Source organism: Misgurnus anguillicaudatus, unplaced genomic scaffold, assembly GCF_027580225.2.
Source record: "Misgurnus anguillicaudatus unplaced genomic scaffold, ASM2758022v2 HiC_scaffold_27, whole genome shotgun sequence".
In the NCBI taxonomy this organism is placed as follows: domain Eukaryota; kingdom Metazoa; phylum Chordata; class Actinopteri; order Cypriniformes; family Cobitidae; genus Misgurnus; species Misgurnus anguillicaudatus.
The window spans coordinates 1,352,884-1,380,565 of NW_027395277.1; the positions used below are offsets into that span (position 1 = coordinate 1,352,884).

The 27,682-nt window shown below is 37.6% G+C and overlaps 2 protein-coding genes across 3 annotated transcripts in view; one reads left to right on the top strand and one right to left on the bottom strand.

Moving 5' to 3' along the window:
- LOC129433104 (von Willebrand factor A domain-containing protein 5A) overlaps positions 1 to 27,682 on the top strand; it is a 39,576-nt gene that overhangs the window by 2,623 nt on the left and 9,271 nt on the right. The window lies entirely within an intron of this gene.
- On the bottom strand, positions 864 to 27,648 carry LOC129433112 (unconventional myosin-Vc). 2 transcript variants are annotated; one of them, XM_055191595.2, is made up of 41 exons: positions 27,197 to 27,648; positions 26,829 to 26,939; positions 25,457 to 25,625; positions 25,239 to 25,383; positions 24,959 to 25,115; positions 24,728 to 24,871; positions 23,645 to 23,726; positions 23,362 to 23,469; positions 23,143 to 23,249; positions 22,743 to 23,008; positions 22,497 to 22,578; positions 22,271 to 22,411; positions 22,019 to 22,141; positions 21,863 to 21,946; positions 21,653 to 21,781; positions 17,949 to 18,046; positions 17,783 to 17,869; positions 17,311 to 17,422; positions 17,014 to 17,225; positions 16,739 to 16,904; positions 16,145 to 16,291; positions 15,894 to 16,058; positions 14,375 to 14,468; positions 14,229 to 14,292; positions 13,919 to 14,099; positions 13,700 to 13,793; positions 9,041 to 9,104; positions 8,880 to 8,957; positions 8,612 to 8,792; positions 8,410 to 8,503; positions 8,173 to 8,236; positions 7,921 to 8,089; positions 7,743 to 7,827; positions 7,561 to 7,659; positions 6,507 to 6,661; positions 6,295 to 6,384; positions 3,796 to 3,946; positions 3,302 to 3,605; positions 2,837 to 3,011; positions 2,635 to 2,715; positions 864 to 1,557 (listed from the first exon to the last, which is right to left on the bottom strand). In XM_055191595.2, exons 1-41 carry the CDS (start codon positions 27,221 to 27,223, stop codon positions 1,405 to 1,407), a joined length of 5,238 nt encoding a protein of 1,745 aa, XP_055047570.2. In that variant the 5' UTR covers positions 27,224 to 27,648; the 3' UTR covers positions 864 to 1,404. The 2 variants fall into 2 exon arrangements, with proteins under 2 accessions (XP_055047570.2, XP_073720711.1); XM_073864610.1 differs by having other exon boundaries at positions 8,612 to 8,804.

Below are 27,682 nucleotides of genomic sequence, written 5' to 3' on the forward strand. Positions count from 1 at the left end.
CAGAGGATTAACCATCATAAATATTGCATTGCAAAGCCAGATTGTGAGAGCCATGATGGAGCGCTAAAAGCAAAGACAAGAACTCAGCAGGCAGTTGTGTTTATTGATTCATTTCTGATCTATAAAAAATGCAATAGGAGATGACAACACTTATGCAGAAATTACAAAACCGAACTGAACTGTGTGAGGTTGATTTGGGTCATTGAAATGTGTGTTGCAAAAGGTTAAAGGATAACACCACAGTTTTTCAATATTTTACTATGTTCTTACCTCAACTTAGACAAATTAATACATATCTATCTTTTTTCAATGCATACAATACATTTTTGTACAGAGCGTTGTGAATGTGTTAGCATTTAGCCTAGCCCCATTCATTCCTTAGGATCCAAACAGGGATGAATTTAGAAGCCACCAAACACTTCTATGTTTTCCCTATTTAAAAACTGTTACATGAGTAGTTACACGAGTAAGTATGGTGGCATACTTACATACTCTGTTTAGTTTAAGTGCACGCATTGAATAAAAATAGGTATGTATTAATTTGTCTAAGTTGAGGTAAAAACAGTAAAATATTGAAAAACGGGGGTGTTTTCCTTTAAAAGGCGTCTGTTACAGTAGCGGCTGGTGACTTCTCTTTCAAGGAGCGTGAATTCAAAATTTATGTCCGCTCATCATATCAAAATATGTGTTTGTTGAGTAATGTTAACCTTGTGCATCATGCGTCATGTCAAAATACGTGCCTGCTGCACACGAGTCGAAAGGGTTTATGATAAATGAGACGCTAAGAGTAAGAGTATCTGGCAAACGGGAGCGTTTCTTTAATCATAAACCAATTCGAAGCATCTGTAGCAGACACATATTTTGACATGACACGTGATATAAGTTTACATGACGCCCGAACACATATTTTGACATTGAGGGCCAAATACATGTTGTGACGATCTTCGCATCGTGCGCCCTTGAAAAAAAAGTCACCCGCCGCCACTGGTCTGTTATATTAAATCTTTATAAAAGTGTGGAATAAAAAAAAATTACAAGAATCTAAACAGAATACATCTTTAAAATATTAAATAGGATACATTTCATTATTTTTCATAAATAAATCTTAAAATATACAAAATAGTGTCAAATTATTATAATTAGTCAAATGTACACACTCAGAATAAAAGGTGCAAAAGCTGTCACTGGGGTGGTACCCTTTTAAAAAGTACCTAAAAAGTTCATTAAGAAACATAATGATTCCGCACAGGTATCTAAGGTACTTATTAGGACCTTCATGGGTACCGCCCCAGTGACAGCTTTTCTTCTGAGAGTGCAGAAAACGTTAATACTAACAAACCAGCAGAGTTTACAAAATACACTCGTTATTACTCATATCCTGATCCAAACTTTTGATCCTAGGGTTCATATGCGAGTGACAAAGTCCAAATGGAGGCTGCTGGGCACCTGAAGGAGTTCCAGGGCTTGTGGGGAGAAGCAGAAGGGAAACGTGACCTGGAAACGATACTGTGCGTCCATCATCAGCTGGGACGACCCATCACGCTCGTGTAGTAATGCCTGTAACCATAGAAACAGACTCAGGACCGATCAGAAGTTTAATGCTGCTTTCAGACCAGCCGTGGTAGAGGCATCAAGCGCAAGTGATTTCAATGTAAAGTCAATGTAAAGACACGTTGATGCGCGTCTGGAGGTCTCGTGGTGCGGTAGACACGATATCACCTCATTTGCGCGTCTAGTTCGCACGAATGGTGTGAATTGAACGTTACCGCGGGAAATGCACGAGATGAAAAATCTGAACTTTGGCGGAAAAACGCACCGTGTTAACCAATCGGGAGCTTGCTCTAGTAGTGTCGTGATAACAGGAAGCAAGCGGAGTAGCAGAAGCCTATGGAAGGCCATGACGCGAATTTCCACATGAATGTCTCGATGACAAGAAGTTCACACGCGAATGAAGCACGTAAACGCAAAATGTTCAAGTGGCAAACTAGTCGCGGTAGACGTGAATTTGACGCCTCAAACGCAGCTGGTGTGAACTCACGGTAATGCTGTGTTCAGACCAGCCGCAGTAGAGGCGTCGAGCGTGAGTGATTTCAATTTTAAGTCAATGTGAAGACGCTTAACGCGCGTATGGAGGTCTCGCGGTGCGAATGAGGCCTTTAGCGCGGCGCAGTAAACGCGATTCCGCCTTATTCGCGTGTCTAGTTTGCGCGAATGGCGCGAATTGAGCGTTGTTGTGGCAAACACGCGAGTTGAAAATTTTGAACTTTGACGGAAAAATGCGCCGCTTTAACCAATCAGGAGCTTGCTCTAGTAGTGACGTGATTACAGGAAGTGAGCAGAGTCGCAGAAGCCCCTCCCATGATGCGAATTTACGCGTGAATGTCTCAATGACTAGAATTTCACGCACAGCTTTCACGCACGAATGAAGCGAGTAAACTCAAAATCTCAAAGCGGCAAACCAGACGCAGTAGACGCGAATTTGACGCCTAAAACGCGGCTGGTGTGAACCCATGGTAAGGCTGGACGAACCTCAAAATTTTCTAGAAAATGACCACACAAACTGTTTAAAGGGTAAATGAAGACAATTTAAATTTTTCGATTGAACTACTACTTTAAGAAAAAGAAAAGCCTTACCTGCACCTTGCGGACAAAAGATGGAGTGACTCGCTTTTCGAAATCATCAATGGGTGTGTATGAGTTCAGGATTTTTACAATCTAACAAAAAAGAAAGATTTTAAACGCTTTAATAAAATAATATAGGAAAATACAAATCATATGCATCGATTACAATAAAGGAGTCAACATGCTATAAAATTGTGCTTTGAATAGTTTGCACCTGCACAGGCGAGAGCTCAGAGCATCTCTGTTTGATCTCAGCAGCATCTTCATCTGTGGTTTTGTTAACCTGAAGAAGCCAAGCCACCTGAGACAGCGGCCCCAACATTTCCATAGTGCAGGCGCCCGGCAGACCCTTCTCTCGCAGCCACTCCTCCAGGTAACTGATGTTACACCTGAAACAGACACACCCGGCTATCTTTATTTTTGAGTATGTTGTATCCCACAATGCAATGCAATTCCAGTGTGCATAAGTATAAAAAAAATATCACACTTTTTAAGCATCTATATTGTATATTGACACTGTATGCAGATTCTAATGTGTGCATGCATGCATGCATAAAACTCCTTATTACATAATTATCTAGTAAAAAATACTGTTTAATACTTTTAACTTTTAATATCAACCAGCAATGACTTTATTGCCACCACATGTATCACATAAAACAAAAGCAAAGGTCGGCACCTGATCTGCATTCCCTTGCGGCAGGAGCACAGGTCTTTTCTAAGCAGGATGCTGTTGATTGATGTGGATCCGATCAGGTAGAAGAGCTGTCTGATCACCTGAGCCTGCAGCTGCGGCTCCATGACCTGCTTCTCCATGCACGCGTGAAACACGGACAGCTGCTGGAGAATAGATGTCATGGTGTAGGACTGGCCACGGGCGTGGTCCTCCCCGTCCTCGTACACGCTGGTGGAACGCTTGCGTAAGCCGGTTGGCTTCATGCTGGAGATGCCTTGAAGACTCTCGTGCTCCAACATCCCAGGGACTAGAAGATAAGATAACCAATGATGAAATACTTAAATACTAAATATCCTGCCGGATCAGACAACAGTTTGAGACTATTTTTATAACTCCAAAGGGAACACACGTAAGATAAAAGAAACCTTATTTATTTTCTTAAATCACAAATGTTAATCTGTGACTTTGAAAGGCTACTATATTTATAATTTCCATACTAATCATGGGATAAAGCGCATCCTCCATTAAATTGATGAACTGATGGTAGATGTTGATGGCGAGGTCACTGAGGATCTGTCTGTGCTCTGACAGGTCAAAGTTCTTCAGGCAGTTTTTATTCTGACGGGGGGTGTTTTGCTTCTTGAACTCCTGTTGATAGAAGACAAGAAATCTGATTAGAGCAGAGAAAATCTCGTGCATCAAAAATATTGTATGGAAAGGACAATTTGTCAATTTAAAATACATGCTTATTAAATGCACAATATGTTATTTTCGCCACTGGAGATCGCTTAAAACAGCAGTCATAACTACGAAAGCAAGTGGAACAATAGGATTTGTAGTATTCACCTTGACTGTAGAAAGGAATCGATCTGACAGGACTCATAAATCACTAGGTGGCACTCTTATAAACTTATAAAACACTAAATCCATGGATTCAAATACATTAAAACTCTGTTTAAGATTTGATCATCGTTCTAAATCTGATCCCTAACAAAATTCCTTTACATAAATGCAGTTATCTCAGATTTTTGAAGAAACCTACCCATAGGGAGAGATGTAGGGAGAGCTCTAAGAATGGAGTTTTCACATTTCAAAACCTTTTTGCAGTAATAATAATGCAGTGACAGTAATTTATTCATTTGTGGCAAGAGTATGCAGCAAACTGTTGACACCTAGTGGCCATTGTTGGTAAAACCACAAAAAGTGTGACGCGAACCTCATGTTTTGTGATTTGAACTTGAAATTTGGATCAGAATTATTAAAGATTTATGAAGAAACCTACTCATATTTAAGAGGTGAAAAAAGAGAACAAATTAAGGTAGGATGAAACTATGTTGTTTGAAAGCAAAGGGTTTGTTTTTTCATTTAATATATTGTATTTTTATATATTTAACCCATTAACTGGTGCTGTCCAATGGGCGGGACACCTAAGTTTACTTCAACCTTTTTAATGTACATTTTATGTAAACTATATATTGTTGGAAAGGTCTAAGCCTCTAGAATTCATATTTCAACATTGTTTCATAAAATAAATTATGTAGGGAGAGCTCTAAGAATGTAGTTTTCACATATCAAAACCTTTTTGCAGTAATAATAATAATGCAGTGACAGTAATTTATTAATTTGTGACAAGAGTATGGAGCAAACCGTTGCCACCTAGTGGCCATTGTTGGTAAAACCACTAAAAGTGTGACACAAACCTCATGTTTTGTGATTTTAACTTGAAAATTGGATCAGAACTACTTAAGATTTATGGCTTCATGTTTGCATTATTACTTTTGTAAAATATTTACATTTTTAAAAATTTGATTAATAAAATTAATAAGTTATGGAATTATTTTTATTTATTAAAATAAATGTAAACTGCTATAACAATTTATTTACTTAATATTTTCACCTGCTGACACCTGTGAAGATCCCCAAAGTCTCTTCTTTAAAACAAGACCAAGATTAGGCTTCTAGACCAAAAAGTTATATTATTCGAAGGTGTATATCACATTTTCAACCCCCACTCAAAGGGTATTTGCGCCACTTAAGGGGTTTAAAGAATAACATTTTCTGGAAGGCATTAAACTTTTGTGAAAATCATTAAAAATGCTGGCGCTGGATAGCAACTTTTTTTAAATCGCTGGCGGGAAAAGAGTTAAAAATGCTGGCGGGGAGTTAAGAAAACTGTTTTTGCGATACTGTTGATGCCATAGGCTGATCGGTCTGTGCAGTGCCACATCAAGTCAAACACAACTATGATTTATATTAGGGATGCACCCAAATTTTGGCCGATGGAAATTTTCGGTCGAAAATGATATTAGCGGTTTTTGGCCGAAAATAAATGGCACTTCACTACTCAGATTTCAGTCTGACAGGTGTGTACAAATACTTAAAATGTCACACAAGTTGTGTGTGATGCTGCACTGCCCGTAATTGCACTTTAATCTTTCTCTAGTGTCAGAGATCGCGCACATTGACTTACAATTAAACGTAGTATTAACAACATTACTTTACTACTGTTTTGTATCTAACAGTTTTCTAGATCTTTATATTATTTAGATAATAAAGCTGTTAAATTTGATTTTGTTGCATATAACTAAATATAAAACATTTACTTTTGTTTTGTTTTTTTCATTACATTTTGGCTTAATTATTTTATTGGTTTGTCGTTATTTGTTTGTAGTTCAACTCAGATTCATTAAAGTAATAAAACAAAAATCTAATATTAATACAATTAAACAAAAACTTTTTTCATTTTTTTCGATCATCCAGAACTTTCACTATTGTACTAAAATTTTACATTTTGATGCATCACTAATTTCTATTGGGGCAAAAATGAAAACAAAAAGACAATCCGGACATGTCACCATTGACAGGCGCCCCTAAAATTGGTGACAATTGGCAAACACTAAAAATTCTCTCGATTTTAACATTCTTAAAAACATTTGAGATAATTTTAAATACACAAATCATAAATATATATATATACACATGAAAGATCTCCTGACCTCTTCTCCACTGTACTGCTTAAGGCAGTTGAGGAAGCGATGCGTGTTAGACAGCCAGAAAGACAAAACTTCAAAATTTTCTTGATTCTCCTGAAATCATAATCATTATTAGAAAAACATCACTAATTTATTAGTTTTTAAGTATTGTTGTACAATAAAAGGTTGTTGGTTACACAAGTTACAAAGACATTTAGTTTGCAGGGACATCTTACCATAACAACCTCTTTGATAGAGAAGATGACGTTGTGCATGAGAGATTTGAGTTTGTTTTCATCATTCAGATAGTCAGCGTGTCTCACACACATAAAGAGAAGATGAGCAGCCAGACCAGGGATCAAACAAACACCAACACTACGAGGTCTCAGACCTGGAGAAGACAAACAAATCACTGTCAGTGTGTGTGTTGGTCATTTATTTAAGGTATAGGCCAGCCAATAACAAAAATTGTTTCACTAAATGATCCATTATGGACTTTTGTTATTGTGTTTTTATCTTTTCTTTTCGGGTGATTCTCGCAAAATTAGACTTATGAGGTGTCATGAAACATTTTGATAAAAAAAGTTAATGCTATCAAAATAAGTAGCATACAAACATCTCTTCATGTACTATTTTGCACATGATTTCAAATGACATCATACAAACCAATTTTGTTGTTTTTCCACATTTAAGGGAAAATTTTCATTACCGCAACGTGTCCATGACTGGATTTGGGTTCTTTGACATGGAAATATTTATAATTAAAAAATCTAAAAAATAAAAAGCTTCAGTGCTATAAACATTTACAGTAAAAAAACCTGTGGTATTTGATGATCATTGGTAAATGTAGAGACAATAATAAGGAATATAAATGTGTCCAAGACCAATTTCCTCATCCTCCGCAACAATTTTCAATCATTGTTTAAGCCCTCAATGAACTAACATTTTCAAAAAAAAAATGTTGGAAGGGACATAATTGGCTGTGACCCTCAAGATGGCTACCAGGTAAGCAGTTCTTATTTTTTCTCTTCAGATAAAAGTAAAAATGTTGTTTTTCATGGACTTAGACAACTTTTAGTTCTCATTACCGAAACATGAGTTTGTAAATGCATATATTTAATGTAATATCATGTTGCGGTAATGATAATTTTTGATAATGATAATCTAAAAATGTAAATAATTCTATATGAAATGTTTTTTAAATCCTCTGAAAATAATGGTTATAATAAGTTCAGACCTTAATCTTATATGTGCAAAAAAAAAATTGGCTTCAAGGGCTTGAAGTGTTACCCAGTATGAGCGTCTGGATCAGCCTGCCTTCGTCTTCTTTCTTGTATTCCAACATTCCCAGGTATTCCTTGGGCACTGCTGGCGCTGCTCTCTGATTGGCTGTTTGAAGAAATGAAACATGGAGGATGAGACCAGAGAGTCTAAACCTAAAAAAAAAAAAAAATAGAGAGAGAGAGCGTTACCTGTTTCAGTTGTCTGAAGAGCTTTGATTTGGTCTTGCAGTCTCTTTATCAGTCTGTCCTTCATGTCTAGTTGCTCCTCAAAGTCCTAAAACAGAAAAAAATAAGTTCAAGATGGACACTTTAACTTCCATAAGACCTGAAAATCCATATGTAAATAAATAAACAGATGAACACACACCATGTTTTCGGCTGTGAGATGTGTTGTCTCCTCTCTGAGTTTGTTTTTGGCTTCGCTCTCGGACTGCTGAACTTTCTGTAGCTGGTGATTCTCCTCCCGAAGATCAACCATCTGTCTTTCCATCTCATCTCTACTTCTCTCCATCTCCAGAATCCTCTTCTCCAAGTTCCTGTGAAGAGATGCAGACACACAACATCGTTCATCCCTCCTCTTCTGTATAAGTGCTAATGTAGAGTTAAATAAACATCTCACCGTCTCTGTAATCCCTCCTTTTCAAACGCCAGCTGAAGATCTATTGATAACTTGTTTATTTTCTCTGGCACATGACAATTCAAGATTTATATTAATATTATTTACACAATCTGGCAACAAGCTTTCTCTGTACTAAAGCTGAAAACGTTACGTTTTGCAATCATATGACTCCGTGAATTGAAATTGATTCCACATTGATAATTTGTTGCACAAATAAAGCAATGAAAATGTCATTACCGGTCATCTCAATATTCTGATCTTGTAACTGGGTCTCCAGCTCGTGTTTGTTACGGGTCAGCTCTGACACCTGCTGCTTCAGTTCAGGAATCACCTGCAGACACAAAACAACAAAGCAAGACATTATTCATTAAACCCTTCCCGAAACGCCTGCTTCTACATACTACAATAAAGACCCACAAACAGGATATTTGCACCCTACCATGTTTTCGGCAGTAAGACGGGTCACTTCTTGTGTGATGCTGTTGTTAATGTCGCTCTTCTCCTGAAAGACAGCTTGAAGTTGTTTGTTTTCTTTGTTTAAATGTTCGTTTTTATATACCAGCGTTTCCACCCGACTCTCGTAAGCGTCCTTCTGCTCCCGCAGCTGGTTCTCCATCACTCTGAGAGAAAAACTTACAAATCAAACAAATTCACGTGCAATACATACAAAGACTACGAATTTCATTTAAAATCTTTGAAGTTCATACTTAGCAGCTTTCTCCATTTCATCGAAAGCAGAGAGAAGATCAACTTCATCGTTATTATTTGAGACTTCCTCATGCAGCCTGGAGTTAAAGAGATGAATTAGGCACTTGAAAATGATGGCAGAAAACTATCGGCATCAATTATTACAATAAATGAAAAGCACCTGCGAATGAACTCTTCCTCTTTAGCTTCACCCAGCAGCTGCCTCGTAATTACACTTATCTTAGCTGAGAACAGAAAACAGACGAAAAACTACATTACACAACATAAAATTTAGCATAATGTACTATAACATAACGTTAGGTAACGTATAACATAACATTTAACAGAATATATTGTAGCATAACATTTAACATAACGTAATACCTACTGTTATGTAACACACACTGTAAGGTAATATAAAACGATACATATTGTAACACATAATGTAACTTAATACATAATGTCACGTAACGACACTTAAGGTAAAACTTAGCACATAAGACATAACGTCACATAATGTAACCACACTTACCTTAACATGTAGCACATCAGACATAACGTCACATAACATAGCCAAACTTAACTTAACACATAATGTAACTTGTAGCATCAACATAGCATCACATAAAGTAACTAACGTTACACTTAACGTAACACGTAGCACATAAGACATAACGTCATATTACGTAACCACACTTAACGTAACACGTTGCACATAAGACATAACGTCATATAACGTAACCACACTTAAGGGCTCGTTATAGTTGTGCGTAGGTCCTACGGCGTAGGTTCCGCGTTGGTTTTCATTTACGATGTGCAAACACAACCGCAATCCGCTGGTTGGCAGTATCCAGGCGTGTAACCACAGTAACAGCATGACCGTCAAAGAAGAAGATATTTGGCAATTTAGCCCACAAATGAAGAAGCAGCAACTTGTTATGTTTGATTTGAGAAGACCACCAATGATGGAAGTAAATAAACAGTGACTTTTGTTGCAGTTTGAGTTAAATCACTCCTCAACTTGGCTCATCTATGTTTTCACCGTTGCAAACGGAAATACCTATGACGCAGTTTTTTTACCTGACAGGAGGGGTTCTTGTTGACCAATCACTGCGCTTGTGATTCGCGTAGAACTGACGCGCTGTTAAAAATTTTGCGAGGTGCACGTCAGGCTACGCACAGGCTACGGATAACCTACGGCGTAGCTACGTCGTAGAGTTTACGTACGACTATGAATCGGGCTTTAACCTAACTTGTAGCACATATGACATAACATCACATTATGTAACCACACTTAACGTTACACGTAGTACATAAGACATAACGTCACATAATGTAACCACACTTAATGTAACCACACTTAACGTAACACGTTGCACATAAGACATGACGTCATATAACGTAACCACACTTAACCTAACTTGTAGCACATATGACATAACGTCACATTATGTAACCACACTTAACCTAACTTGTAGCACATATGACATAACGTCACATTATGTAACCACACTTAACCTAACTTGTAGCACATATGACATAACGTCACATTATGTAACCACACTTAACGTTACACGTAGTACATAAGACATAACACATAACGTCACATAATGTAACCACACTTAATGTAACCACACTTAACGTAACACGTTGCACATAAGACATAACGTCATATAACGTAACCACACTTAACCTAACTTGTAGCACATATGACATAACGTCACATTATGTAACCACAATTAACGTAACACGTAATACATAAGACATAATGTCACATAATGAAACCACACTTAACATAACACGTGACGTTGCACATAAGACATAACGCCAATGTAAACACACTTAACATAACACGTAGTACATAAGACATAACGTCACATAATGTAACCACACTTAACGTAACACAAAGCACATAAGACATACTGTCACATAATGTAACCACACTTAACGTAACACAGAGCACATAAGACATAACGTCACATAATGTAACCACACTTAACGTAACACAGAGCACATAAGACATAACGTCACATAATGTAACCACACTTAACGTAACACGTTGCACATAAGACATAACGTCATATAACGTAACCACACTTAACCTAACTTGTAGCACATATGACATAACGTCACATTATGTAACCACACTTAACGTAACACGTAATACATAAGACATAATGTCACATAATGAAACCACACTTAACATAACACGTGACGTTGCACATAAGACATAACGCCAATGTAAACACACTTAACATAACACGTAGTACATAAGACATAACGTCACATAATGTAACCACACTTAACGTAACACAAAGCACATAAGACATAACGTCACATAATGTAACCACACTTAACGTAACACAGAGCACATAAGACATAACGTCACATAATGTAACCACACTTAACGTAACACAAAGCACATAAGACATAATGTAACCACACTTAACGTAACACGTTGCACATAAGACATAACGTCATATAACGTAACCACACTTAACCTAACTTGTAGCACATATGACATAACGTCACATTATGTAACCACACTTAACATAACACGTGACGTTGCACATAAGACATAACGCCAATGTAAACACACTTAACGTAACACAAAGCACATAAGACATAACGTCACATAATGTAACCACACTTAACGTAACACAAAGCACATAAGACATAACGTCACATAATATAACCACACTTAACGTAACACTTAGCACAAAAGACATACATCACATAATGTAACCACACTTAACATAACCACACTTAACGTAACACAAAGCACATACGACATAACGTCACATAATGTAACCACACTTAACGTAACACAAAGCACATAAGACATAACGTCACATAATGTAACCACACTTAACGTAACACTTAGCACAAAAGACATACATCACCTAATGTAACCACACTTAACATAACCACACTTAACGTAACACAAAGCACATAAGACATAACGTCATATAACATAACCACACTTAACGCAACACATAACATAGCAAATAAGACAAAGCGAAAAATAACGTAACCACACTTACAGTAACATGTAACACATCATCAGACATAGCGTCAAATAACATAGCCACACTTAACGTAACACGTAGGACATAATACATAATGGGTGCTTCTCAATTCTTATTTTTGCCTCCTCGTTTCCTTTCCTTGCTTCCTTTCGTCGCGTCTTAGCTCCACCCTCCTAGGATGACGCGAGGACGGAGGAGACGAAGTATTAAGTGAAATGATATCCTCTTTCTTTACTCTCTTTATAACGTTTATTATCTGTTATCAAATAATCAAGTACATTAAAATCCCCAAATATTTAATAAAATAAAGTTAAAGAGATACTTGAGTTATAGTTCATATCCTTACTACATTAAAATAAAGACATTCTTAAAAGTGATGTAAAATTAATATATATATCTATACCACTGATCATTTATATAGATCGGTGGTTTATACATACATGTTAAATATACTGTCTGAAATGAGTCTACATTTACAATAATTTAATGATTAATAGCAAGATTTATGTGTGTTTAATGACGTTACGATGTGAGGGGGGGGGGTATAAATAGGTGCCTCAGGTTTAGTTGATAAAACACTTCCGCATAGGATAAACTTGTGTATCATCGCTCATAACTACTCAGAAAGCCTCCTAACTCCTCATTCCTTGCCTCCTCGCAGTGCAATTAAAGAATTGAGATGTCCTAAAGGATGGCGGAGCTCGATCAGTTTCCGGGTCGTAGGATGTAGGATGTAGGAGCGAGGAGACGAGGAAGCATATTGAGAAGCACCCAATGTCACATAACGTAACCACACTTAACGTAACCACACTTAACGTAACCACACTTAACATAACACGTTATACATAAGACATAACATCACATAACGTTACCACACTTAACATAACTTGTAGCACATATGACATAATGTCACATAACGTAACCACACTTAACGTAACACATAGCACATAACATAACACATGACATATTGAGGCTGTTTACACTTGGCATTAACATGCGTTTTCATAGATCGGATCACAAGTGGACGACGTTAATGCCAGGTGTAAACTGTGTTCAAAACGTTTTGAGCTCGTCCACTTTCGACCACTTTCAACCACATTCAGAGGTAGTCGAAACCACTTTCGATCGGATCGCTTTTGTAGTTGCGGAACGCACATGTGGTTGAATGTGTTCGAACAGCCACACGCGACCGCCTTCTCTCCGCCCATTTATCTAATCTGAGGTATTAAACACAAGTTTTACGTCTTTTTTGACTTCTGGCGTGAACATTCGGTGAACAGCGCTATTTTTAGCCTTTCATTGATAAAACTAAAGCAGCTGATCTCCGTAGTTTCGTTTTTAAAGCGTGTAAAAGTTGCGCGATCCTATTTCATCAATTGCGCTGAAAATCCAGAGAAAGCTCTAACATATACACGTAAAAAACACTGTGCAGCATGTTTACTTGCTAAACAAGCAGCGGACTCTGACATAATATTAGTTTGCGTCCATATAAACTCATCATTACTCCCGCTCGCGTTTAAATGACAGCAGAGAGACTCGCCCACCGTCTCACAACAGACCACCCCCTCACAGTATTCAGGACAGAAGCGGTCGAAAGTGGATTTAAATACCAGGTGTAAACGTAATGTGTCTCTCTCGTCCACTTGTGATCCGATCGATGAAAACACATCTTAATACCAAGTGTAAACAGCACCATAATGTAAATAACATTCACATGAAACAATTTACATCAGTCATCGCCAATGTACATCACCCCATCAAGGGCGTATGTTGTATGATGTAATAATCATGACCTATGTCTGTAGTTGTACCTCGGGCTTGTTGACTTTGAGCTTTCATGGTTTTGTCAGCTTCATCTCTCTGCATCTGCAGGCTGTTAATTTCCTTCCGTAAATCTGGTATGACCTTTAACCATCACATAAATCAAAACATTTACTATGTGAATGACATACAGACTCTATATTTACATTTACAGTCCCTTTTAATGACCCCAACCTGAAATGGAACCCAGAGTTGGAGGTGTGATTCACCTTGACATGTTTTGTGAGCTGCTGTAGTTGTTCCTGTATTTCTGCATTGATGCGTTGATCTTCTTGCAGCTGCGCCTGCAGTCGAACTCTTTCCTCTCTCAGTTTGCGGTTCTCCTCTTGAAGAGCCTCAATCTCTTTCTCTGAATCTTCTTTCTGGAGTTCACTGCTGTGCTCTGCCACCCTAACATAACAGAAATAGACATGGTTTGGACAAACTGATCATTGCATACATTTTAGGTTTCACAACATCACCCAACATTTTTGGTTTAAAGAAAGAAATTCATGTGGGTTTGAACTTCAAATCTCTTACTTTCTAAGTCTCTCTTCCCTCTCCAAATCTTCCATCAGTTTTGTTTTCATGTTCTCAAAGTTATCTGAAGTCAGAAACATATCACAATGAATTACACTCAGAAATCTTCATTATTAGCGTTTAAAATCACATCACTTTGACTTCACCTCTCATCTGCTGGGTCGTGTCCTTTAGGCTCTGCTCCAAAGCTTTATTCGCCTGGATAAGTTTCTTTTTTTCATTCTGAAGCAGAGCGACTGCCTTAGAGAAGAGATCAAATTAAACATCATCATCATGACATTCAATACAGTATCAAAAAAAACCATGCACAACATTTCATGAATATCTCATTATAAATATAAAAACTGTGTTTTGATCCTTACAGGCATTTAAAGGTTACCACGACTTTATGATTGTGAAATCTAAAACAGTACAAATGTTGTAGTTTTAATAAGCTTAAAAAAGTTTACCTTTGTGGCTACCATTTTGTTTGCGTCACAATACATGACGTCAAAAGGTAGCAAACAAAACCCTTTCTATTAACGTTACAGCGAGGTAAACATGGTAAATAAGTCTTTAATATAGTATAATTATGTAAAATGATGTTAAACAGAAGATAAGAGTTATAAATGCACACAAGACAGTAGGTGGCGCTATGTGGTCTTGACAACTGCATGCCATTAAAAATACAAGAACATCAATGTCTTCAGTTCAAACTTGAGTATAAACCAGTAACATAAATGATGAACAATACAGAAAGAAGGTGGGAGTGGGGAGTAAAACATTCTAACATAAAAAACTTTAGTAAATACCATAGTATTTACTATAGTAAACGTTAGTAATATTTTACGACAGCCATTACAAGTCGTCGTCCAAGAATGCACTATGCGCGAAACATAATGGCAGCCTTTATAGCTTAAAATGAGTATTACATGTTGGTAAGTTATGAAAATAATTCATGTGTTTCTATCAATGGATTTAAGTAGTAAAAGGCAAAAATAAAAATAATAAAGCTTACAAGGCTTCATAGTCGAGGTACCCTTTAAAGTCAAAATTAAACTAAAGTAGTGATTACTTTATTTTCCCCATCTTGATGTATGGTTTCTTTTGACGCACGCGCATTGTCGCGGTTACGCGTCTGGGCAGAACTTCCGGTCTCTGTTTGTTTAATGGTTAAATTGTTATTTATTTAGCTTGTTATCAGAAATAAACTATTCTAAAATGACTCTGTTGTTATTGATTCTTTGTGAAAGTTACATTTGTTCCACGAACGCTGTTTGTTTATGTTGTTACTGCTGAAACTGTCTATATCTGAGTGAAACGGCTTCTAAAATGAAAAAAGGTAGGGCTGGACTTGAATTCGTCCATCGAGAATTGATTGGATTGTTGGAAGTTAAGTCAGGTTGCTATTTGCTAATTGCCACAACCATTTTCTGGGCCCTGCCCTCCCGCTATTCCTCGTGAGCAGAAGTAAAGCGAGATCGTTTCGAGGAGGGGAGGAGATTTGCGTTTTTGTTTAAAGATTATGAGGGTACATTATTTAAAAAAAAAAAAAGCTCAAGTCATTTGTAAAAAATACCACAATAAAACGTTTTTTTTTTTTCAATTTCATTGTGACATTAAGAAAACTCTAAAGCTAGCAAGAAGTGTCGTTTATTGTTGTAATTCAAGTCAGTGCATCCTCACCTGTTTGGCCTCTTCTGTGTTTTTTCTCTCCTTTTCCTCTAAAGCCATCCTCTCATTGGTTAGTTTGTTAAGCTCCGCCTCCAAAGCTTGAACCTTTTCCATTCCCTGAGCACGTGCATTAGACAAACTTGTGACTCTTTCCATTAGGCTCCGATTCTCTTTATTCTAGAAGAGAGAGAGAGATAAGGCGTCACCAATTTTCACTTTATCCAAAAGTGCTTACATATTTATTTTAAAATGATTCAATGTACCTGCTCTTCAACTTTCTTGCGAAGCTGTTGGACTCTATACGAAAGCTGAACATTGATCACCAGCCTGCGCATGGTCTGAAACCTCCGGCGGACCAACCAGGCCCGAGCGTATTTCTGCAGAACCAAAGCCTTGTGTTCTGCCACCATCTACAACAAGACAAGCACACACAAACAATAAAATATCCAAAATATCTGGCATACATTAGCGCCATCAATCCACAGCAAGCATTAGCTACGGTATCATCTAGGTTAACTATAGACCCGACTATAGAGTCTGGCTATGCGTAACCCACTTCTAGCTTAAATGAACTTGAATTTTTTTACATGTCGTTTTGGCCAAAATAACTTTAAACTTGTGAGATGTATGATACTCATCATGTAAGCAAAGTCAACAGCGATTACAAGATTTTTGGTTTTATTTATTTATTTAATTTCATTTATTTTTTGGCTAACGTTAGACATCTATTACATTTTCACTGATAGCCTTGTTTTCACCTAAACATCTGAGCTGTGTTTGGGTGGCTATTAAATCCTTGGACACAAAATTGCTTGCTGGGAAGTTAATAGTAAAGGTGTCTGAGATATAAGTCTTGCCTTTTTGTAATGCTTGCGAGCCCTCCATCCTCTGGTAAAGGCCTGTATGGTGATTGTAGCGATCCGGACAAGCTGGTAAACCCTCCGTACCAGATAACCACGACAGTGTCTCTGAATTACTAAAGCGGCCCAGCCCTGCTTCAGTGCTAAAGCCGTCACGGTTTGCCTGTGTGAGACAAGCAGGAAACCATTTTGTATACATGTCTGATGGGCATTTTAGACTGTTGGATCGTGTCTCGCTATTTTTCAGTTGTTGGATGATTAATATGTCTCACCTGATCTTCTTCTTCCCCCTGATGTACTGTTGGATGGTGATGGCTGCATCTCTCATGTGCAGGAACCGTCGTCTTTGCCTCCAGCCCCTCGCGTGCTTTTGGATGGTCACGCATGCCGCACGAAGATGATCCAAACGCAGCTTCTCCAGATACGCCACCTGTCCCGCCCGGAAGAAGATCTTGGTCCGACCAAACTTGTACTGGTTTGAATCCTGTAAGAATGCGGGAGCAGAAATTATGTTTATCGAATCTGGTTTGAATGCATCATCAGGTTCTTCAAAATGGAGGTCGTCTTACAGGAATGAGTCTCTGTAGGACCATCCTGCACGTCTGTTTCTTCTCTTCTGACTTCAGCTCCGACTGACTCATCAAAATACTGTAACGGCTGTAAAACTCGATGTATGTCCACCTGTAAGGACAGATTACAGTAAACGAGCTTTTATATTAGACATGGGTATGCAATGAGGATGTCTCACTTAAAGCCAATTGGGGTTTAAAAACAGTAATAGGTTTTATTAATAAAATCAAAAAGCTGAATTGTGAGTATATAGCAAATACATTTTTGCAAAATGTAGCATTTTTGGCAGCTTCTCTTCCCAAGTGATTATTCAGCTTCAGTGATAAACAGCCGACATGAGTACCAAAAGTATTGTGGTGGTGTGCCAAATAATACAATGGCCTTCAGTTCAGACCATCGGTGTCCAACCATGCGTAAGATGGTGTGAGAATCCAGAAAACTTTTTTTGACTATCACATGAGTATCGCTTACCTCGATGGGTAACTTTGGGCGCTGATGCGAATGGTCTCCAAAACTCCACAGGCCCTCAGTTGCTGTACCACACGCTTCGAATCATACCTGAGCAAAGACATGCAAGTTCACATCCACAAACACTTGCAAATGTGCAAGTACATGTAGACATACTGTAGTCACTTACTCAAATGGGAGTTTCTCTTCATTTGGTTTAATGCAGCGCACATAATGGGGTGTGGTTGCGTTCAGCGTCTCCATTAACAGGTACAAGGAACTTCGAAACTATAATCACATAAAGTGAACTGTTACATCTACTCTGAGATATTATGATTCATGACATGCATTAAAGGGACACTGCACTTTAAAAATGTTTTTTTTTAATGTTTTGGAATCCATTCAGCCGATCTTGGGGTCTGGCCCTACCACTTTTAGCATAGCTTAGCACAATCCATTGAGTCAGATTAGACCGTTAGCATCTCGCTAAAAAAACCCAAAGAGTTGGATATTTTTCCTATTTAAAACTTGATGTAGTTACATTGTGTACTAAGACAGAAAATTAAAAGTTGTGATTTTCTAGGCTGATAAGGCTAGGACTATACTCTCATTCTGGCGTAATAATCAAGGACTTTGCTGCCGTAACACGGCTGCAGGAGGCGCAATGATATTACACACTGCCCGAAAATAGTCCCCTGCTATTGAAAGTAAGCAAGGGGACTATTTTCAGGTTTTGCATAATATCATTGCGCCTCGCAACTTTTGATTTTCTGTCCGTCTTAGCAGTTTTAAATAGAAAAAATATCGAAACTCTTTGGTTATTTTTGAGCGCGATGCTAATGGTGTAATCAGATTCAATGGATTGTGCTAAGCTATGCTAAAAGTTTAAAATGCCCCAATTTGGGTGGGAGTAAAAACGTGCTGTTTTCGCTAATGCTCATAATCCCTTTACCAACAGGCAGTAGCTGCGTTTCCATTGAAGATTTGCGCAAAACTTTAGCGTTATTTTCTAAATGTCAACATAAAACTTTTGCAAAATGACAACATTTCCGTTAACCCATGTAATGCAACTTAAAGTCATTCCAAAAACCATGGCGGCGAGTGTGTTTGGCCTTATAAAACGTCACGCAGACCGACATGCGTAAGTCATCAAAATAGTGCGAGAGCGACTTAAACGCATACAGAGCAGTCAACTCCCAAATCCCAAAGCTTTCACGTTAGTTTGTAGGGGTGTCAACAATAATCGATTCGGCAATGCATCGCAATGCGCGCATGCACGATTCAGCATCGATGCAGCAAAGTGCCATAATCGATTATGTCACTGTTTATTTTCTGGCCTCGAGTGGACAATACTTCCGGGGGCATAACAAGGCGGAGAGAGATGACCGTGATAGACGGGTAATTAAAAACGCACCCTTTTCCATGGAAAGTGGACATATGGGCACATTTCGGATTCTACGAAGTTAATGGGAAACTAGAAAAGACTTGCTGTGTGTAAATTCTCATCTCAGGTATATAATTGTCATTGTCTTAAAGCTGCTAAGCTTCCGTTTTTGTTGAGAATAGTTGCACTTGACTGATTAAAAATTTGCTTTGTTGTGTACAGTAGAATTCTGATGCACCACAATTCATTGTAGAATCGAATTGAATTGTTACCTGGTGAATAGTAATTGAATCGAATTGTGAGGGCAGTGCCAATGCACACCCCTATTAGTTCGATCTAATGCGCTTGTCGGTTCTTGTGACCCCGAAGTAGTCTTCCAATCATACATATACCGTGCCATATTTAAAGTATGATCATGTGACTTTTATTAGGGCTGTGACGATACATCGCGTTCCCCATTAAAAAGACCTGCCTAAAATCGATTCTGAATCGCAAAGCTCCAATTCGGTGTTTCATGCATAGCTTGTGCGTGTAATACGGCTCTGTGATCATTAGGAAGTCCCTATCAATCTAAAATCACTACGAGTTTGACTAGTTTATAATGTGAATTTAAAAAAGCGTCAAACACAATCAATTCAAAATATTTTTATTATCATGAAAATACCTGAAACAATATGAAGAACAGCAATATAAATATCCTTTTAGACATTTCCTGGAATAGCATTTATAATGCTACTTCTTCTGTGGCACAAATGACGTTTCTACACGAGAGCGCCCTCTGGCTTTTGGATTTGGCGGCATTTCACCGTAATTCATGCAAATTCATTCATTGAGAAAACGTGCATTTGCTAGATTAATCGCCACAGCCCTTAATTTTAAAAACTGTTTCCATTGCAGTTTTGCGATATATTCGTTGTTCAAATTGCCTGAAAGCCACCTCACCTGAGCATAAAAAACATTTTTGCGATATATGCGTGTTCAGGCGAAATTGCGTAGGGCGCTTTTTCAATTCACTACATCATTTTGCGCAATTTAAAGGATAATGGAAATGCATCTAGTGAGCACTTTCAGTTAAAATAGATTTGATGCCTGTGAAGACAACAGTATCTTACTATTGAGACGGTGGACAGCATACAACTCACTGAGGGTGGATACTACTGTATGGTAATGTAGGACTGACAGTCATGGCCGTGGGCGAGGCTTTAAAGAGCCACACAGATCCAAAATCGAAACTAACCTTTATTGCAGTGTGTCGTGTAGCTGTCCATCAATGTAAACAACGTGTAAAGTAGTTGAACCAAAAAGTGCACGATTAATAAAGTTATTGGCTTCTAAAGCAGGGAGTCGACTCTGAATCGCTGAAACGAGTCGTTATAGGGAGTGAGTCTTCTTCCTGATATTGTCACACGAACTTATCCACGTCACATGAGATACTAATCTCCGCCTACAGCCTTGCCTGCGGGAGAAACGAAAACTATGACCCGCCCACAGCTAGCTAGTGTGTGTGAGTGTAAACATCAGCTCACGCTGTTTTCAGCTTTTGTTGTTTTCACTACCAAAGGAGACTTTTTCAAGGAGGGATATTCTAAACGTGTCTGGCTGTGAAGAATCAGTGGTTAAAATTAATTTTTAACGGAGGGATTTAGACGTTTGGCAATGAAAGATGGTTCAGTACCCACTTTATTTGGAACAACATGCGTATCCTAACCACAACCTGTAAGTATGATTATAGCTACATACTTGCTTAAATGAGTGTAAAATGTCTATAGTCGTTTTATTGCTTGGATTAATGATGAATGATATCGTTGTTTAAACTCTAACTTATATACTGTCAGAGCCACGATAGCAAGCAGTTTTGCTATGACCCGGTTAGTTTAGATAAATGCTTAAATGAGTGTAAAATGTTAGTTTCAATCGTCGTTTTTATTGCTTGGATTAATGATGAATGATGTGTATTGATGTTGACAATGTCTTCTCAGTAAATCATGTTAGCACGAGGTCAATACATGTTGCACTGTTGTTGGTCTGTGCCACCGATCTGTGGTCTGTGAGACTGATCTGTGATCAGTGCATTGTGTGCAAAGACACTCTGTCAGTTGACCAATCAGAGCAGAGTAGGCTACTGAAAGGTGGGGTTTAGGCAGGCTGAGTCGTTGAATGGCTTCACACGAATCGTTTGGGGATCTCTGAGAAATAGGGTAATTTTAAATTTATATTTTGAGAAAATTACAGTGTTTTTTGACCTTGCATGCATTTAAACCTGTTGTCCGGGACTTATAAATAGTGATAGGATGCTTAAAATTGTCATCTTACTGGCTCTTTAACAGTGTGACCTCACATTAACAAGAAAATCAAAACATGTCTTATGAAACTGCTCTGGTTTAATGGGGTTTAAAAAAGAAGTGGGTGGATTTTGTTCATTGTACAATGGTTGTGTTCACGCACCGCCAACACACAAACACCTTGTAAAAGTGGATTTTGCGTAATAGGTGCCCTGGATATATAGGTACCTTTTCTCCTACTGTGGACCTCAGCTGTTTGTTTACACCTTTGGCTCTGGGTTGTGCCGGTGTTACTTTTATGTTTTTGCGGCCAGAGTTTGGTTCTTCCTCTTGAAAGAATTCAGCTACAAGAGCAAACTAAAAACAAATAAATTGTAATCATATTGTCAGCTGATATTGTGTTGTCATTTAGACTCAATCAAGACATTGGTTTATTACCTGACTAGAGCGCATGAGGTCGACCAGCTCTTCATAAAGAGTGTCTCTGTTCTTCTCCAAAAAACCTTTACACTGGTATTCAACCTAAAACAGTCATCATATTTTACACAGTCCATTTGTGAGGATACAGATGACACAGAGATAATCGTATCTTACCTTGTCTGCAAAATGCTGGATCAAAAAGGAGTCAGTAGACATACGTGGTTTCTCGAACAGCGCATTTGAGCCTAGAAAATTATATAATTTTTGCAGCCAATTCTTATCGGTTCCTTGAGGGAACTGTGGAAAAATAAACACACAAAAGCAACGAATCAGCTATGAAACAAACTCACAAGAAACAAAAAAACAACAACCAATGAGATCAAAACTGGCGTACTAAAAATAGAAAGCAAGCAATGATTTTTTTACCAAACACTCCTCATCCAGAAGGTCCAGAATTCCCATCTTAGCCTCGATGAGATCAATGACGGGCTGGTTGTCATAAAAATCGATAAGCGTCCAGGGAATGTCCTCTTTCATGTATTCCTCCTGCTCCAGTTTAAACACATGCTAACAGGACGATAATCGGGTTTAGTGATGATATTCTCTTAAAAATCCCCAAAACACAAAAAATGTAACACAGAAGATGAATTACCAAGTTAAACTGCTGTTGTAGCTTCTCATTGGCATAGTTGATGCAGAACTGCTCGAAACTGTTAACGTCAAATGTCTCAAATCTAAAAGAAGCAAATGTTCGTTTTGCTCACACTTGAAACAAACACCAAACATTAGACATGACCTTAGGAACACAATTTGCTCTGTCTTGTCATGCTTTTGACTCAAAATCACACATAAGTATCTGTCTTATAATACAAATGTAGTTGAATCCAGGCTAACATACCCATAAATATCCAACACCCCAATAAATGAATGTTGTTTCCCAGGGACCTTCAGTGCCTTGTTGATTTTGTGGATGACCCAGTCGAAAAGGAGAGCATATATGTGTTTCGCCAGGGCATCACGGGCATTGACGGCCCGCTCCTTGGGTTGCGGTTTGACCACAGTCTCCGCCGATAGGACGATGCGCCGATGACATAACCAGCGACACATGCCATCCATGTTGACGCCCATCAGGTCACAAAACACCTCCAGGTGAGGGTCACTTGACTGGGGAAAATGGATAAAGAAGGTTGAAAAAGATCACAGAGGAGATCTAAAATAAACTAACATGAAGTCTTAAAACATCCTATGAGTGTTAGTTTGTTTCTACAGTATCTTATAAAACCAAACATGTCACTTACATTGATGGTTGATTTTTCTGTGTTTTGAGCTTTGATGACCGTGTTTCCTAAATGCAGAATTCCAGCAAGAACCTTAAAGACATCCATCTGAAAATTCTCATTAAGACCTGAAGGGAAACAGTATTAAAACACATGAAACCAGTGTCTCTTCATGGACTGATGGTCATGTTCATTGAATTAATCACATCTGAGATTTCTCAGTATATCGGTTTTTGTTACCCAACAAGTTGAAGGTTCTGCGTGTTTCTGCCATGTCGACTCGGTCGTCCACACCCTCAATCTCCATCTCACCGCCCATGCAAGTGTAGTTAAACTCGTCTGCACTCACTTATGGACACAGAATAAATGTATTTAGTTGTTTAACATAAAATTAATTTAATTTAATAAAGAGAAACAACTGAAAATACACAGAATTTAATTTAAATAAATAAATTAATTGTTCTTCCTGCAAACAATGTGTGTGTTTCGTTACGTTTTGATACGATGTGCGAAGAAAACTCACATAGTTTCAAGCTTTTAAACTCTGGTTGATTTGCGCAGGCACACATTTGATAGAAGATGTGATAATTCCTCTCGTTCTCTGACTGCATGGACAAAATTTAAACAATAAGTGTTTGTTTCTTTATTCATTATTGGATTGCACGCAAGAAAGAAAACCAACTACACAAGGAAAAGTAATTCTTAAGAAAATTATAATTCTTTAAACTAGAGATGCACCGCTAAAAACATTTCCCACAATACCGATTATTCAGACAGATATCGGCAGATACCGATAGTTTGGTGGTTATATTAAGTTGCATTAACTAAATTTTGAATGTTATTCATTCATATAATGAGAATTAATATTGAAATAGCCGATAGTGCTAAAAATTGCTTTTATCGGCCTAAACCGATTATTGACCGATATATCGGTGCATCTCTACTTTAAACTAAGGATGCACTGATAAAATGGCCTATAATTGGTATCGGCATATAAAAGCATTTTCCCCCACTATCGGACATTGTCCGGTTGCTTAAAAAAGCCGATTATTAGGGCAGTTTGTACACTCTGCACTTCTAGGATTTCACAACATAATTATTAGTGATAGGCCAATATATTGATCAGCCAAAAAATCTTTTCAATCGGGCAGTTAATTTCTCTATTACTTAAATTTTTTGTTAGTAATAAAAAGAGACTCAGTGTCACTCAATGTAAAGCCAAAGTCTGACAGACAGTAAAATGACCAATCATTATTTACTTTTTAACATGACGTTATGTTGTGTCACACACACCACCACACTAGTTCAACACACTTATTCAAACATTACTGTGAGATGTCAGAGCACATTAATTATGTCTTATTATGTAAATAAGTACTTTCAAATGTTATATTTCTAAATGTTAGGCATAACAAATGTTTATTTAGTTTCACCAATTTTCTTAATATTGGTGTCGGCATTGGCCATAAAAAATAGCGGTCGACCACTAACAATAATTTAAAACAAGAAGTTAAAATCAAAACTATCGGTATCTATCGGTATCGGTAGATGTCACTCTAAGTAATCGGCACAGAAATGTTGTATTGCTGCTTTAAACTCTTGTAACCTGAAACACGACTCTTGACTTTTCCAGCAGATATGTCCTCATATTAGCACCAATGATCTGGTATTTTCTGTCAAAGCTGATCTCTGTGTATTTCCCAAAGCGGCTGCTGTTATCATTCCTGGTAGTTTTTGCATTACCAATGGCCTGTGAACACAGGAGAACTGATTTGCTCAAAGTAAACAAATTTATCAGATGAAAAACCGTCCCGGATTAAACAAAACATAGCTTTACCTCAGTAATCGGGTTGGATGCCAAAACTCTGTCCTCCACTCGAGTATTGCTGCTAGATTTGCTCACCATCGCAAAATATCGCATAGCATACCGAGCAGATACGGTCTTTCCAGCCCCTGATTCGCCACTCACAATGATGGACTGATTCTTATTATTCCTGCAGCATAATCATATATACTGAACACACATTCATTTGTATATGTAATGTTGCTGGAAATGTGTATGTACGTTCCTGGACCTTCCACTATTATTTACAATACTCTATGTTGGGTTTCTTTACCTGGCCATTTGTTTGTAAGCCTCCTCTGCCACTGCAAATATATGAGGGTCCAGGTCGCCCATGTTTTGGCCTGAGTATGCATGGATGACTGCATCTCCATAGATGGGGAGCTGTTTGTATGGATTGACTGCCACCAGAATAATTCCTGTGACATAAAAGATGAATGTATAGCACACAAAGCCATCTACATGAAAAATGTATATTGGTGCAAAACCCACCACAATATGTATAGATGATTTTGGACTCGACAAATCGGATTTTGAGGTTGTGTAGCACAGCCGGTTCATGGAGATAGCTGAGAGCCGTGAGGTCATTCTCCCCAACCAAAATGTCTGGGTTACGGAGGGGTGGCAACTTCTCACCCCCTTCCAAAGGATACTGCAACTCCTTCATCAACAAACATTACACAGAGTTTTATATGTATATACACTCATTTACTTTTTACATTTAGCAGACACTTTTATCCACATTCGAGGTATTTTATACATTTTTATCAGTATTTGGGTGATTATCACGAAATCCAAATTTAGAAGGTGTCCAGCATCAGAATTTTTAAAAAGCCCTTGAAGCCAATTTTTTTTGCACATATAAGATTAAGGTCTGAATTTACTATTACCATTAATATTATTTTCTATAGAATTATTAAAATTTTTTAGATTATAAAAAATTATCATTACCGCAACATGATATTACATTAAATATATTGCCTTTACAATCTCATGTTTCGGTAATGAGAACTAAAAAGTTGTCTAGTAACTATGACAAACAACATTTCAACTTTTATCTGCCATCTTGAGTGTCACAGTCAATTATGTCCCTTCCAACAATCAAAAAAAAAAAGTTAGTTCCTTAAAGGCTTTAACAATGATTAAAAATTGTTGCGGAGGATGAGAAAATTGGTCTCGGACACATTAATATTTCTTATTTTTGTATCTACATTTACCAATGATCACCAAATATCACATGTTTCTTTACTGTAAATGTTTATGGTATAGCATGCACTGAAGCTTTTTATGTTTTAGATTTTTTAATTATAAATATTTCCATGTCAAAGAACCCAAATCCAAAAATGTCCTCCTTAAATGTGGAAAAAACAACAAAATTGGTTTGTATGATGTAATTTGAAATCATGTGCAAAATAGTATGTGAAGAGATGTTTGTAACTGTATGGTTCTTATTTTTAAACTCTTACTTTGCATTTACTTTTTTTTATCAAAATGTTTCATGACACATCATAAGTCTAATTTCGCGAGAATCACCCATTTGTGTTTCCTGGGAATCGAACCCACAACCTTTGTGCTGCTAACTCAATGCCCACTATGCATATGTATACAGGACCATACAGGCTATGCTGTATATCTTTTTAACATAAGACCATATACATACAATAGACCCTATACTTTATTTACATATAATAAAGTATTTAAAGTACTAAAAAAAGAAATGAAACTTTAGGCTATATTTCATAAATACATTTCTGAATGAAAGAGACTCATATCATATCTGAAGATATCTTTATCATTCAATACTATAGGCCTACATTTTTTAATGTAGCCTAAATACTTGTGTGTACTGTTTAAAAGTCTTTACCGTCCCATCCTCCAGCTGTATTTCCAGTTCTTTGTCTCCAGGTTGGAAATCTTTAAGAATTTCCGCAGACTTCCACACATGTTCAGTGTCAGGGATCCATACCCTGTTAAACTATAATATAAACCTCACATTAACACGGTGTGCTTTGACGAGACCTCGTATGTTTTAGTAAATATCAACTCAAAACTGACAGCGAGTACAGGAATGTTAACCATATGCCACGCATATAACCAAGTTTGCGCCAACAACATCGGTCATATGCTTCAAACAGTATTATTTTATGAAATGCATACGAGCTAAACTGAAATATCATGTTAATAAACAAAATGTAAGCAATGAGAGTAAAGCACTTTCCTTTTCGCGCATACCTTTGTGTACAACTCCGACAAAGCCATGGCAACAGTTCCGTCGCTTCATTCACACACAGACTTTCTTCATGTTTGCCACCGTCTCATGACATTTGCCAAATGATAATAATACTCATTCTGCTAACTTTTTGGTCATGACACCTGTTACACGTCGGGGGATCCCTGCGGGAACTTGTGTGGGAAGTTCCGCGCACCTGTGACCGCTTGTGAAACTATGAATCCTACTATGGCGAGCGCTTGATTATTATCATAATCTTAGCATTCAATACGCGAAATAAAAATATATTACCGTTTATCTGACAAGAAAACAAATTATTATAAAGTACCAATTTGCTTGAATTTTATGAATATTATTAAAGCATTTTAAATCTTTTTTTCTTCGCAATAGTGGGGTCCGTAATATATGTGGACATTGACTGCTTCCCAGTTCTCACTGTGCGCGAGTCTCGTGACACATTGCTTACAATAGAGGTGTGTTCATTTGAA